The sequence below is a fragment of the Pelmatolapia mariae genome, linkage group LG6 (genome assembly GCF_036321145.2).
Source record: "Pelmatolapia mariae isolate MD_Pm_ZW linkage group LG6, Pm_UMD_F_2, whole genome shotgun sequence".
Taxonomy (NCBI): Eukaryota; Metazoa; Chordata; class Actinopteri; order Cichliformes; family Cichlidae; genus Pelmatolapia; species Pelmatolapia mariae.
This window is the reverse complement of record NC_086232.1, coordinates 22,944,120-22,960,471: the sequence shown is the minus strand read 5'-3', so window position 1 is coordinate 22,960,471 and position 16,352 is coordinate 22,944,120. Positions and strand designations below refer to the sequence as shown.

At 38.0% G+C, this 16,352-nt stretch overlaps 1 protein-coding gene across 1 annotated transcript in view; it reads left to right on the top strand.

The window, feature by feature from the left end:
- The window catches only part of ctnna2 (catenin (cadherin-associated protein), alpha 2), a 326,489-nt gene that overhangs the window by 212,719 nt on the left and 97,418 nt on the right, over positions 1-16,352 (top strand). Inside the window, exon 8 of the mRNA XM_063476233.1 lies at positions 8,013-8,093. Within this exon, the coding sequence (XP_063332303.1) occupies positions 8,013-8,093 (81 nt within the window). The remainder of the gene's footprint in view (positions 1-8,012; positions 8,094-16,352) is intronic.

Here is a 16,352-nt window from a genome sequence, read left to right as displayed (position 1 = left end):
AAGAGCCGCTGCCTTGGGTCATTGTTGAATTCATTAAGCCTCATTTATTAAAAAAGAAAAAAAGACAGGTTAGTGTTTGCACCTATGTGCTTGTCTTTAAAGACATCACTTAGTGTGCAGCTCATCTATTAATCAGAGCTTTCAGCAAGTCTTTCTTTTCCTTTTTATTTCAATTTGGTATCATTTCAGCATCAGTTAGTGTAGAAAAAAAAACTTACCTGAGACTGTCACAAGAATAGCTGAAGCATGTAAAATTTCTGCAAGACAGGGAGCAAATAAAATGTGTCCAGTCAGTATCATTGAAATTATGTATGTTGTGCAATGCAGCTCACCAACCTGCAGTGGTGGGAACACAAACAGCCACTTTCCTTCTGAGTGAACTGTGTGGGCAGACTTCTACTACTACCTTGTTTGCATAGGATAAACTTTTATTGACTATCCATATTTTCAGTTTTTTCTTTGTCCAATTTTTTTCCTGTCTGTCTTTTTTGTGTACTGAACTTTCTTCATTATGTTGTTTATTTAGTCGGAGCTTTTCTAGGACATAATTTGAAATGTACAACTTTTAATTTCTTTTAAAAAAGAAAACATTAAAATGGAATAAACTGACAAAGAAATAACAATATGACTCATACTTCATCTGCATTAATGCATCAGAAATTCTAAAACATTGTCTTTTTTTGTTGTTGTTTTTTTTCCACATGAAAACAATTTGCTTGCATATTAGCATTTCAGGAACATTTTATATAAAGACCTTTGTCCACATTATATGCCTGAATAAGATAAAAACCTCTAATGCACATTTTTTTCAATGGGCCAACAGCAAAACTGCATAATAGAAAAAAAACTAGACTACAGTTTAATGACAAGAGCTGTGTCTTTTCATATGCATAAGAAGCATGATTGCAGACATTGTTTCTCTCATTTTCTAAAGAAAAGTGGGTGAATTATTCACTCTAATTTACCTGTGGTGTCAATATGCGAACGGTCGCCTGTCTGTCTGTCTGTCTCTATGCGTTAGCCTTGTGATAAACTCGGATAGGTTCCACGGTCTGCATGATAAGCAGCAGGTGATGGATGAATGGTAAAACAAAAGGGCATACCACCTTCACATATGCTCCTAACATTTTTGGTTGACCTTTAACCAATGTGCTTTAGGACTGAATTTTGCCTGTACTATGTACCTAGTAGTTTAATGCGAGTTTAGAGGCTTTAATGAGATTATGATATGAGATCTTTTTCTGCACAACATAGCTCTATCATCTCATTTAAAATGAGTAAAAAGAAAATTCTAATCGGAACGACTGATCTCGAAGTATCCTTTTTTAGCTGTCGGCACTGTAGCGTGTTTTCTTTTTGGGTATCCTGTAATCAAACTATCTGATAGCTGCCGCTGCACCTCTTTAAGATGCACTTAATGAGAACAAGTCAAATTGGCCCATCTGTGGCACTACGGCTGAGGGAGCACAACTTATCTTAATGAGGATCTAGCTACCCATTATATGCTGGTAACCCGACCAACATGTTACCACTATTATCATCCCCCACCCCTGGCTCTCGCAGACACAAACACATTTTCTCACCCCCTCATTATCAGCTCGCCTCCCCCTTTAAGCCTGCTGCAGACAGTGTAACCACATTGGACAGTAATTGTACCTCTCGCTCCTGCCTAATTGAATTGACAAGGAGCCGGAATTGATATCATTTAACACATTGATCTTGGGAGACAATGAGACACAATGCCTAATGCCCCCACCCCTTCCACCTGACTTCTATTTTCTTCCCTCTGATTCATCTTCCCATTCCTTTGATTTGCCATGTTATTGCCTATGAATTACCATATTCAATCCTCACCTCTTTCACCAGCCATCGAGTTCAGGATTCTTTTTCCATTGTCATTTTTGTTTTTTTATTGCATTTGTTTGAAGAGAGGAGCAGAGAACAAACAAGAATAACTATGTAGTTCATTTAATACGTGAATGCAGTCACCCTGTCTTTTTGAATGACTTTGAAAACTATTGACCACCTGCATTTTCTTTATGTCTGCTCATTTCTTTGTTTCCTAGAATAAAAGCTTTGGTCATTTATTCAGTTATTGCTCAAAAAATGTCATAAAATAAACATAGACAACAGTTTGGCCTCAGGAAATCAAAGACCAACAAAATAAAATGTATTTTCCCTCATTTCTGCCAAAAACATTAACTTACAAATGCATGCAGTAGACCTCTGTATCTGATATAAATACATACAGTCAAATTTCAGCCTTGCATCTTTTTTTAACATTTCAAAGTAACCATAAAAAAAGGAAAGGATGTCACATCCTTTCGTGCATTATTCGGCTTATATGAGGCTATTACAGCTGTGATCTCACCCTTATCTTAGACATTACTATAGCCAAAGGTTTCCTGATTAAACATATAATGCACATGAAATTTTTTCTATGTCTCAGTTTAACACATTTGCATAACAAATAGAGTCCAGGTGTTGACCAGATGTTAGCCTCAGTGCTAACATCTTCTACGTAGAGTCTTGGATTTAAGGATGTCAGATTGGAATTATGAGTCCTTATAAATAAACATTAGCAATGCATGTACTCTTGATGTCTGTCTTTGCTCTGAAAATTGGATTGGTTTGTGTGAGTCATGTCTCAATTGCTGTAACTTTCAAGGGATTTTAGAAGAGGCGTTATCAGGTGTGTGAAAGTGTAAAATTTTGCAAAAGCAACCTGTCTGTGGTGAGACAAATTGTCTTATCGTGTCTGCTCATGAACTGAAGAACATTAATGAGACAAATGGTCTCATCAGAGAGTGGGCGTCCTGCAAAGCCCACACCAGTAGCACGCTTTAGAGTCAAACAGAATTAAAGAGACACAAATAGAAACATCTACAACTTCCTAAAAAAGGCAACAATTGGGAAAAAATGAGGATAAAAACATTATACGAACACGATGCATGGTTTAGAGACACTCTACGTTTTTAATTGCCTGAAGAGGGGGTGTTCAATCAATCCATGTCAGAAATATGAATGAGTTTTATAGTGAAAGAGGAAGACTGTGGTGAAAGGACGTGCTATGAGTTTCTAATCCAGTGTGTTTAATAAAGGCATTAGAGCACAGCTGTGTGTGTGTTATGATGTTTAGTAACACTGTGCTTGACTGGGTATGATCAGTCCACATTTTATAAGAATTCAGCGGAGATTAGAAAAAAAGTTTTTTCTTGCTACCATATATGTCTTATTCCTTTGTAACAGGGTTGAAGGTCAGGCAGTGCGCTGAAACATTTGTGGTGCACTGCACTACTCAATTACACACTTACTGTGAAAAAGCCAGCAAGAGTGAACATGCTTGCAGCCCTCCGCCTTTCCACCAGAACACACAACCATCGTCTTCTGGAGCTGGAAAGAATAACTCCACTTGCTCTGCTTCCACTACCCCACATACACTAGATGCTTATTTTCAGGCAGCCTCAGTCTGTCCTCCTCTCACCAACAGAGAATGAATGAGTGCACACCGGGGGGGGGCAGAATAATGGATGGGGGACAGTTGGGAACATTGTTGCCAAAGCACCATGGGGAATTGTGTTTACCAGAAAACCAAACATGCACATTTCATTATGTGGCGGTCAAAAACTAAGCAATCAATGTTGCTATATGGGCGACAATTCAATCACCATCCAAATGTGTTGTCAAGCTTTTAATGGTCGTGAATCGCAGTGCACCATTGCCTACACTACAGGGCACACCTGGACAGGAATGGAGGAAAGTCAAATAGATTTTCAGATAAACACTGTAGATACATAAATCCGATATTGTGACTCAGGCTGTTTTAAACACTCGTATGCACGCACATAGCAAAGGTCGCGGTTTTGACTGAGCTGAGCTGAGTATGAGCGCAACACATCGGCTAACCTATGATTCATCATCGTGGGACCGCCTTGTATATAAAGTTTGTGATGGTGAATTCATGCGTAGTCTTTTTAATTGGGTGTTTTATGTTTTTCAGAAAACCCAACATGAGCAATACATTTTTCATCTCAAGTTGAGGAAGCTTTGACATATTAAAGCGGAAGAGTAATTAAAGGATAAGAGAAGCATATTTTCAGTAATGGTCTTTTTCACTTATTGTAGTTGTCAAAAGTGTCGTTGCTGCATCCGTCTTGAAGATTCAAGATCACACAAATCGCTGTAGGAGCCTTAAGAAAATACTCTGCTGCTGCTTAGCTGTCAGTAAGAGCTCAAATATGCGCGTTCAGATTGTCGTCCCTTTACCTGACATCACTGTTCTGTTTTAATCTTCTTTACTCAGATTAATGAGTTCAGAGATCTGAGCAATAAAACATCTGAGATTTCCAGTTCTAGTAAATAACATGGTTTGGTTTATCAGTGTGCCTGTTCATCAGATGACTGTTTAGCGAGGGTGTTTACAGTATTTGCACCATGATGATGTTTCTCTTTCACTTCAGTTTGTCAGTTAATGTATTATAATACAAATATTTTTGAAGTGTCCTTAGAAAGGTTCCAGTTAAACGCCTTTTTATTTTTGATGGTGAGCGTTTATAATCCTGTACGTCCCTCTGGAGCCTTAATGACACATTAGGCTCTTCAGGCAAAACAATGACTAATGCTGTCGTGTCCTCTTCTCTGTACATTAACATGAAAATGTGAGGGCACGTGTAAGGGTCTAGTAAAAGAAGGAAACTCTGTGCTGTCTTCATTTCCTCCCCTCCCCTTATGTCAATCAGAAAACTGGTTAAAAGCCATTTTCAGAATAATATTTGCAAATATAATAAAACTGCAAGCACCGTCACATAGCCAGGTTAGGGTCAGGCAGATTTGGTTTTTAAGATAGAAGTGAATCTCAAACATGATGTTAAAATTATATGTGCCAGTTTGCTTCTTGTCAGTTTCAGACATTGCACTGCAAAAACTCCAAAATGCAGCATTGTGTGATTGCTGTTTGATAAGAAAGAGACTAACTATAGTCTAAGCTTAGAGATAAATTACTCTTTTTTTTTTTTTAAGGTTAACATCTATATGAACAAAAACCTTTTTGTTATATCAGCTTTGGCTAAGAGCAGGGTGGTGATAGATTAGACAGAAAATCACGCTGGGAATTATGTTTGTTTGGCTATAAACACATCAGTTGGCTCACAGATATGTGAACTCTCCATAGCACATGCCCACAATGGAAATACATGTTGAACTTGGAGTGTGACAAATCCCAAAAAGAAAACACTATATGATTGTGGTTGTTTGTCTTCAAGTTGGTATATTCCTGAATGTCAAGTCTTCTGTGACGCTGGAGAAAAGAATTTGAGTCGCACAAGTTGCTTTTAACTTCCAGAGCATGGTGCCTGCTCACTAAAAATGTAACATAACTACACTGAAATAGCTACCAGTGCTCGTGTACTTCCCCGTTGTGCTTCCAGTGCACAGGTTCATAATATCAGTCTTTTTTCAGTTCCTCTGTTGTTAAGCGAAGGAGGCCGGGTTGTAACTAAACTATAATTTTATAACCCGATAGCCACTGAAAGTAACAATCAGTGTTTACCTTGAGAGCAGTTTATCGTGGGGTGAGTGTCTGATGTGGGCTTATTTACTTCTCTGGATATAAACGCTGAGTTGACACAGTAAAGAGAATACTAAAGTCAAGTTATCTTAGTAAGTGTCTGAGCTGCTATTAGCCACCTGAACAGCTTCAGTGCTGTTTGCATTGATTCCTTAAGCCTCTTAAACTAAAGTCTCTCTAGAAAAATAGATTCTATATATGTAGATTTAGAATTTGTAGACATGGGACAGGACCAATTGTACCAGAGGTTGCAGTTTTTTAAAATGTGTAACGAGAATGAGACAACATAGGATTTTAAAAATCATACCATAGGTGCATCTACTTACAGTCTCAGTTTGAATTTCAGTGACCTTGACCTCAGTATAAAAAAGTGTTCCTCTATTAGGAGACTAAGGACCTGAGCACTGGTGGCCATCAGTATTTTTCAAATTTATCTGTCTGTAAACTATAAACCAGCAGGTAGAAACTGAAATCTTGGCTTAGAAATCTGCTGCCTACACCTGAAGTGCTGGAAAGCTTTCTGTTGCCTTTAAGAGGCCTTTAAGTTGGCAGACTAGAGCTGCACAATTGGTCGCCCATTCATTCGCACATCGCACATTGCCTTGAAGTTGGTTGCTTGTCGATATTTCACACACCAGTTGCCTAGATGCTTAAAGTCTGAATGTCATTCACTGTCTGTGGTCTCTGGTCACCACATTGATGCAAATAGCTTCCAGTTTAGACTCAAGTTAACTGATACTTTGTTTCAAAATTTGGTTGAGACCTAGTGATTTTAAAGGCTACAATTCACATCAAACCATTAAGTGACCATCTCTCTACCCTAGCCCCAGTGCCCTATGGAAGAGGCATTGTCATCCTTGAAGAGACCACTCCCATCCGAATCAAAGTGTTTCATCATAAAATAAAGGACTCAGACTGAGAAAATACCCTCCACAGCATAATAGAACCCCTGGGTCCCCTAACTGCAAGATCCAAGGGTTCAGGTTTTCCTTTAATTCATTACGTGTTTGTTTGTCGATGGGTGGCATTATGCTCCACTTAGTTATCAAAAGAGCAAAAAAAGCAACGCTGAGATAAGGAGGCAGTCTCGTGGAGCAGTACAATCAAAGTAGTATCCTCTTATAAAGCAGACATAAATGAATTGAACTTCATGTGATCATGCGTACATTTTTCTTCAAGGATAATTTGGGCCTTGATGCTGGGCAGAACTGTCAGATGGTTGCCTGGCAACAATACAAATAATAGTTTACGCTGGTGTTGCTTTGACAGAAGATGACTATGTCTTACAATCTGTTGATCATCCTGCTAACCCCTCTTTTTTTTTTAATAACTTGACAAAAAATGTGAATAAAAGGAGCCACGCCGTGTGAAGGTTTTCTACAAACAAATTTGGCTTTGTTTTGTTTTTCTCCTGTTAACTTGTTTGCATACAGCATGAATCACACCATTCAGTAAACAACAGGACAGGTTTCAAATGCGAGATGAGACACATTTTTTTCTCATTTGTCAGTTGTCAAAATAAAGGGGCATAGTAATTACCATGAATGAATATTTGTTCTTTTAGTTTAAAGAGTGATGGCTTTTGACTCCACATAATAGCTGATGGAAAGGTAAATTCTTCACTTTTAAGGAACATTTATGTTTTTCTCCATTTCCCAATTGTTACTTGGAATAAGTTTGTATCTTATTCTTTTAGTGACACCTGTTCAGTGTATATTTTTAATAAAGCAATAACCTTTATTTATTTTAATCATAATAACTTCCAAACCAAGCTGCCATTGAGAATGGGAGAGAAAAACTGGACATTCACTGTATGCATTTACATGAAAATGCCTTTCTAAGCAAAAACAGTTAATGCTCTAAATGAACAAGCAGTGACATGTAACTGAAGGTGGAGCGGCTTGCTTAGCCACGCTTTTCGGTGAACACAGTTGGCATATTGAGTCATAGTAGCTTAGCAACTTTAACTAGTTGATTGGTATGCTTGTTACTGGAAAGCACAGAAATCTAAAACGGCAAGAAGCTCTGCACTGCTTGTTCAGTGAAACTCCCCGCAGTCAGGTGAAATGAAGCAGCTTGTGACTCTGCGTGTATCAGGTGAAGTCTACACCCTCCTAAAGCCAGCAGTAGGAGTTGGCACTGACAGGAAGTGCAGCTCACAGGGGCACTGGCAACAACTAAAGTAATACATGCCAGATAGGCTAGTTGTTGGTGACATTACACACATTTTCTGATCTGTTTTCACTGACTCCGCTCAGATTAAGGCCCTCTTGTAATGTTGGCAAATGATTTTGTGGGGGGCGTGTTTTCAGTATTTACAATCTGCACTGAATATACCAAAAAAGTGAGAAAGAACTGAAAAACTCACAAGAACTGTAAGATGTATTATATTGTGCACTGGAACTCCACTAACCTGTTTCTACTTTTTTTGTTTTTGTTTTTACAGACTGGCAGAAAAGAGAAAGGTGACCCACTGAACTCAGCCATTGACAAAATGACCAAAAAGACCAGGGACCTGCGAAGACAGGTGAGTCCTTGACCGCATCGTCTCAGATCTACTGCTGATGAAAACTATGGGTTTTTTTTTTAAATTAATACACCTCTAACAACGACCTTCACTAAATATTTTTGTTATTACTGCCACTATAAAAAGAGAAATACCAGCAATATTCCAGTCCATCTCAGTGCTATTTCAAAAGATCAGGTCACAGTTATGTATTTTTTTAAGTTACATTTTTGGCAAATGTTTCTCAAAGAGCAGCACATAGTGTATTTATTAGAGAAATTATTTATTGAAGTTGACTTCATACTTTCGTGATTGTTTATAGCAGGCATATACTAAATATGGAATTGAGCTAATTAAGCTTATAAGTATGGCACATAGGAACAATATTCCTTTGATGTTTTTTCATTGGCTTTGTGCAGAGATGAAGATAAATGCCAAACATGAATTTATGTATGTATATATACAGCACTTAACTTTATGAGACCACTTGTCACAAAAACTGACAAAAATATGTTTAAAACTTCATATTGTTTTAATTTGTCAGGCAAAAAAACAAATTCACATTTTAATACCCAAATTTAAGCTGGCACACTGGACTTCTCTGAGAAGTCAGAAATTAATGAAGCATAACATTCAACCACTGAAACCAATGTTTGTGTTCAGGAATGCAAGTAAATAACCCAATAATTTGGCATCTTAATCAAAAAATAATGCTGTGCTTTACTATTTTTTTCTGCTTTTCTTTTTTTTTGTTATAGAACTGTAAATCTGAAAATGAATAGATAACAACAATAATTATATTTCAGCATTAAAAATACAATTGTAAATAAATAACTTACTGATGGATTAACCTTTACACAAACAAAGAAAAAAAAAGATTTTGGCTATTAGCAATGCAGCTAATATAGGCCAGCGGTAGCATATATCTCTTTGCCGATGCAGGGTTGTAAACACTGGATGGACCGGCAATATGCATAGAATAGTATATATCATATCACTGCATCTGTAACAAACAGGACCGATAATTGTTATTGACCGAGCCCCTCTGCCACCTAATCGTGATAAGCGGCATCAGGGATCGTGGGGATTCATTTGAGACTGTGCTTTATCTGACCCTAGACAGGTCACTTCTAATAGGGAAACAACAGAAAAGTGTTCACGTAGCTTTAGAGCAGACAGAACCACCTTTAAGACTCAGACCAAGCAATACCTGCCATCTGCTAACCCTATGTGCTGCTATCTTTGATAGCTAATGATACCTTTAGTCTGGGGCACTCCTAAAATAGCTCTGCCAGCATCATTCACTTTTCTGCCAGTAGTTTTGTTTTCAAACTACTTTGAGATTTCCTCTTATTTGGGTTAGCTGCACATCATGAACTAACAACTGACAAGAATTGTAATGAATAAAATTAGTATCAGGCCACATATATAGCATTAAATTCTAATATTGTATCATGAATCTGGATTAAAAAACAAAAAAAGATTTCTGAAGCTACCTTCTGGTGGTGAATAAGTACATGATTCATGCTGTGATACAAAGTGTCAGAACTCAGAAGCAATGCTGGTTTCTTTCTCATCTTCACTACAGACAAGATTAATCTGGCTTTCCACTGCTGGATCTTACGCAGAGGAAAAAAACAGCAAAGACACAACAATACTTAATGAGTGCACACAGGTGTCTGTTGACGTGATACTGTGACTGCAGTGTGCTTTAGAGCTACTCTTTCAGTCCTAATCAATTATACTCAAGTGAAGACTTGAGTGCAGTTGAACCATCTCCTTGCCCCCCCCCCCCCAAAAAAAAAAAAAATCTGTTGTGTTCAGTAATCAGTTTTACCACCGTCACATCTGGCACTTTTTGGAAATCGACAGTAGCAGCTTCCTTCACAAAGGAGCTATGGCTGTGTCTTTTCTGACCTCTGAAGACCCAGAGGATCATTCCAGATGGGAGGCTATAACTCTCCCTCCCATTGGGCTTTTGGTGGGGCTGCCTGACAGGCTGGCAGGCGGTATTCACTCTGACAGGATGTTCTATTGACTCAGGGGTTGGCTTGACAGAATGGGCGGTGTGTTTGAGCTTTGAGTTAAGATGGGAGGGCAAACTTGCAGCACACTTGCAGGCATTACATAGTGCTGTGATACTGTAATTATGTCAACAAAACACATGTTGAGTTTAGCAAGTCAGTGGCACCGTGTAGAGACAAAAGACCTTCCTGAGGGGAGGAGCACAGTTGTGCATTTGAGCATCCAAGTTTGCGACATCTCCATTGTGTAAAGGAGGGATCAAATAGCAGAGCAGACAAGCACAGATGACAGACAGCATTTCTAAAAGTGGAGCAGGTAAGACCAAACATGCTGTGCAACAACACCACCAGAGACATGCGACATTGTTTTCTCTTTCATGCTGTTGTGTACACATAGATGGCAATCATAAGCTGTTTCTTATCCGTGGACAATTCAGCTGATGTCTTTTCCGCCCTGATTTTGTTTTCTTGGAAAGTGTAAACTCTTGCGATGCTTTCTAGTCTGGTAGAGGAAATGCAGTGCGGCTTAACCCCACAGCATTAAACAAATGTTAACAAAATGTTCAATTGCCAACATTTTATATATTTTTTTGTTTTTCATCCAATGAGTGAAACTGAGAAATGCACCAACAAACATAGAGCTGGCCTTTATCACTTAAAAATTGCAGCCTGGTTCCCTGTTATTCCATTCACAATGATTACAAAGTTGGTTTCAGTTTTTTGTATCTTCTTATGAGAGACCTTCAGTGAAGTGTGCAGTCAAGTTATTGCCCCCTTATTCAAGGTTGTAACGCCTAAGTACGAATGACGCCCGTAGCTGGAGTTGGTAGTCGATGCGGCATCTCTTCAGAGAATATTTTTCAGTCATGTCACAAACACTTGTACTTAGCGATGAACCGAAAAAATTTTGGTGGTCAGGGTCAGTGTGACCTTCATCCTATTCTCTTAACCACAATATTGCTTGACAAGTTAAAAGAATTTCTTCAAATTCTGCAGAAATGCACATTTGTACGCAGGAGTATGCTGAGTAGTCGGTGGTGAGCAACAGCTCAAATTAATCGACTGCAATAAATATGGTATGCTATTTCATTTACATAAATTAATATAATTATATAGTTTTATAAGTAGTTTGAGGAGCTAATGTACTCCTTTTTCACCACAAGCCTATGCCATAGGCACTTTTGAGGCTCGTCTGTGGCCCTCAGCAGAGTAGAGTACTGTATTAACCCAATCTTATAAAGTTTGTATCTATCTTGTGTGAAACTTGTATGAAAAGCATACAAGAGTGAAAACAGATATAAGATCCCTTGAAAAATTATATAAATGAAACTTGTATGTTTTGGATACTTACTAAAACAATATATGAAAGTAATGAGAAAGTGGCCACTTTCATGAGTAAATCATATAAGCCTTATATGATTCACTATATGAAGTAAGCCACATCTTATGCAAGTCTTTTCTAAGTTGTTTCTATTTCTTTTCCATATGGGAAAATTTGCAGTCACCAACACCCCTTAAAAAAAGGCAAACATGTAGGCAGTCTGACTAAGAAAACCACCTGTGCACGCACTTTTATTTCTTGACAAAATCAGATAACAAGTTGTTGTTTAGAAGGCAACTTTACATAAAACTGCTTCCTCATAAGAAGTCAGTACCTTACCTAACAAAGAGCAGATGACCCACAGCTGCAATATTGCAATAAACACTGTTTATTGAGAGTAATGCTTACTGTAATTTAAGACACAATTTGCTGGTTAATGAATTAATTGCGCCCACGGTAAACTAATATATAATATGTTAAGAAAGGTCCTTATAAGGTTTTTCTCGACACATCAAGTAATCTTATTTGTGCTATGGTTTTCACTTTGCTCCAATACAGAGTAAATCCTTATGTTTTCGTAGAACCAGCCTTATTATTCTTATTCACTGTTTTAATCAAAGTACACTTGGTATAATTAAGAAGCCACTGCTGCTATGTCTTGTTTGTATTTTTTCCATTTTATTTTTCATAAGTGTGAAACAAATTGCTTTACTACTCACTTATGATGCTCATGCAAAAGAGAAAGTAAATGGAACCCCATTAGAACATTTAAATGCAATTAAAATTTAACATAAAACTAACTGAGCTTTGACCTTGAGGCTTCTTAACAGATTAGAAAAATAAAATGTCAAGGCGGGCTAATGAGTGATTCGAGTATTCTGAAGCACAATAATTAGCCCATCAACTCAAGCTTGAAAATTACCAATCCAAACTGGCATTTGTTTAGGAGAGTGGTCATTTCTAAAGTTCAGCTTACTCATAAACAAGCCATAATTTCTTTATAATATTAAATGCACATTTTAAAGCACTCACTTGACTTTTTCATGACAAAAACACTGTAATTATTTGTTCTGTGCCACTACTGTTCAGAGCTGGAGGTAAACAACATGTCACTTTAAGGCTCGGCCACTTTGAGACATATGGGGAAATATTTTGTGAAATAGGGGGAAAATGTTAGATTAGAATAAATGTATAAAGATTTGCAGCAAACCCAAAAGCCTAATGAGATTCACTCTTAAATCACTGGGCCTTCTATAATGCCCCTAGTTTTGAGTTTACCAAGTCAGCCTGCATTTGTGTTCTGCACAAATGCACTAAAAAGTAAGTTATTGCATTTAAATTAAAGGCCTGTTTGCCTCAGTGCACAAGTAAACGTTTTCTTATTACAGTTGGATATATCAATCTTATTTCATTTGTGATCGTTTGACTATCTTTAAAAATCTAAGGTTGGGATAGTTGCACAGGAAGCAAACTGAGGACCCTGGGAGAAAGTAGTCATTTGGCCTCTCGAACAGAGAAGAGCGTGGAGTGTTTTATTCACTTCAGAATATGTGTGAAATGTACACCTACTCCACAGATGTAAAACACATTTCCACAAAGAACTTAGTTCAAGCACATCAGTTGCCATCCAATAGTTCTAGGTAAACTCCCCCCTTTTCCTTTCTGCGTGTTTCACACTGAGTGAGTTGATGGAGACATTGTTTTCTCCATACCTGTAATCAACGAAGCAAGCAAAACAATTGAAAAGACATTTTTTGCTTGAAATAGGAGGGTGAGTGGACCTTATATAAGGCAGGCATGAAGAAACGTGTATGTAAAAAATATAAATAAAAACACTCATCAACCCTTTAAACTATAGTATAATTCTGAGTTGTTTTTTTCTCTCTCTTTATTAACATTCACTTGATAGCCAGACCAAAAAAGCCATTGGAAATGAGCCATGTGTTGTACCTCCTGTCATCTTGTCTGTAATGGATGCATCTGTCAAGTCATCTCTCTGGGCCATTTTTTGACTGATGGCTGATTCCAGGATTCCCTATAGCACAACTGCCTCACATATTTTGCCTCACAAATTTAGTTTTCTTTTTCACTCCCTCCCCCTCCTCTCTGTCTGCTTTGGGTTGTTGAAATCATTTCCATTTTTGCTATTAGATTGTTGATTGGTGCAGCTGTTTTTTAATTGTTTAGGGTTTTCATGTTAAGGAGAAGCAGCTGGCACGAATCTTGTCAGCTGTAACTCTTTGTTTAGACTAACAATTTCCGAATTATTTTTGAATCCCTTTGATCCGGTTTTTTTTTGGAGGGGTTTTTTTTGCAAAGTGTTTTGAGGCTAAGTATTCAAGTTTCATTCGCTATGGTAGTTAAGATTCCTCTTGGGGGGCTGCAAAACACATATTTTTCGGATTCGTTTATACAATTGTATATGGTCACCAGCCACATTATTAGGTTAAACTTGCTGGTATCAGGGTGTACTACCACATTCAGAGTTGCTTTAATTCTTTGTAGCCTGGATTCAGATGCTCTATTGGATAGAGATCTGTGACTGTGGAGGCCATTTGAGTACAAGGAACTCATCGTCATGTTCAAGAAACCAGTTTGAGATGGTTTGATGTTTGTGACATGGCATGTTATCCTAATGGAAGCAACCATCAGTGATGAATGTGGTCAACAGTACTCAGGTACGCTGTAGCATGTAAAAGATGCTAAGTTAGATCATACTGAGATAAGATAATAACCCTGACGCCATCATGCCACCTCCAGCAGCCTAAATTGTTCATATAAGACAGGATGGATTCATTATATTTATGCCAAAGTCTGAACCTACCATATGAATGTCACAGCAAAACTTAAGACTCATTGAACAAGGCTGTTTTTTTTGTTTTGTTTTTGGTGGGCCTATGTGAATTGTAGCTTTTGTAGCTGACAGAAGTGGCACCTAGTGTGGTTTTCTGCTACTGTAGGCCATTGAAGTTTAGAAATGCTCTTTTGCATATCTCGTCAGCTCAAAGCATTTAGGCCATTCTCCTATGACCTCTGGCATCAATAAAGCATTTTGACCCAGAGAACTGCCGCTCACCTTTTCAGAACATTCTCTATAAAACCAAGAGATAACTGTGTGAATAAACCTCTGTAGATCAGCAGTTTCTAAGATTCTTAGAGAAGCTCATCTGGCCCCATCAACCATGTCATGTTTAAGGTCAATAAAATGACCTTTCTTCTCCATTCTGGTGCTGGGTTTGAACTTCAGTAGGTTGTCTTGATCATGTCTACATGCATACAGGCAAGAAATGATGAACAGCTTTACTTAATCAGTCAGTGAATGATTGTACATCAAGTTGTGTTTTTACACATCAACATAATCCTAAATCCATGTTGTATGAATGTCCCTGCTTTGATTACATTTGAGTACAATGCAGAAAATGTCCAAGTGCATAAATAGAAAGATAAAAAATCTAGACATCAATATCCTGTTTTCTATTTTAAGAACTATAAGATGCTTTTTGGGTGGCCCAAACATCTATGTGTGAAAAACTTCCACTTTAGGACCTTCAGGGCTATTTTCAGGGCAAAAGGAACCTACCCTGAGAAAGTCTTTGGTAGGGCTAGAGGCTGATTGGTTTTACTTGAAGACAGATAAAAGTGACATATTTAAAACTCCTGCAACTGAGTGCAGGCACAAGAAAGAAAAAAGAATGGGGAAAAAAAGAAAATATAAAAATATAGGTCAGAAATACATCGAAGAGGCGTTGCGTGTTTTTTCTTCCTTTATTACACCAGTGATGAAGTCCAGAGAGATTTCATGTCAGAGAAAGCGAAAGGCAGTGAAACAGACAGAGAATGTGAGCAGGAGAAGTAAAAAGGGAAAGAAGAGAACCAGTGGCGTTAATGAAAACAAAGCAGTGAATGGGAGAAATAAAATATAAGTGTCTGATTGTTTAATATTGACGACATTCTATAGCACTAAAATTACGTGTCTACACATTAACACAACCCTGCAGGAAGGTGCCGCATTGCTGGGTTTTTGCAACTGAAGACTAGTCTTCATTCTGTCCACTGTTGCTGCTTTGTGTGCGTGCACACAGACCTGCAGGTACAGAACAGAAAGAGATGGATATAGTCGAGAGACAGAGAGCAGAAAAGAGAGTCAGAGACAGACAAGAATATAGTCTGTATGTGTTGGAAACACGGCAACAGTAGTTCGAAGGAGCCTTTTAGCAACCTAAAAAGGTTCCTGAGAGCACAACCTCCGGGTTGATTGGAAAATGAACCTTTTCTTCTTTTTTCCCCCCCCACAGTCAAAACACATGTATGCTAGGTTAACTGGAGAATTTAAATTGGCCATATGTGTGGATTAAAGGTGGCTATAGTGCTGAAGTGCATGCAGTAAAATGTCACTTGTGTTGAGTGCTTTGCACAATTGTAAGGCTAGAAGAGCCCAATAAAACTGCCAGTCCGTTCTATTTGAATCCTTACTTCTGCTGCATTTTATCTTGTTTTAGAACCCTATAAGTTTGTTTATAGTGGTTACTCCACTAACTCCAATGACTAACGAGTCATGATCATGCCCCAGTGAAACATGGCTAAAGCAGACCCTGTTTGTAGCAAACCATCACAACTTTGTAGTCAGACTGCAGCCTTCCTTTTTTCCTACTTTTCCTTCTCCAAATGTGGCACCACTCTTCTCATTACACTTGCTAATAATGTGCATTTTCAGTGTGTGACATTAATGATTGAAATGCTACTAATCAATGTAGCAAACTAGGTTAGTTAGCCACTGCATATGTTGTAGAATTTTGGATGAGACACGCAGTAGATAAGCTTTATGATATTAAGTAAAAACAAAACAGCTCAATAAAGGTTCATAATGGATCATGTGTAACCAAAACTATGTATTTAGGGTTGCAGCACAGTTACCATTCACCATGCAACACTTCT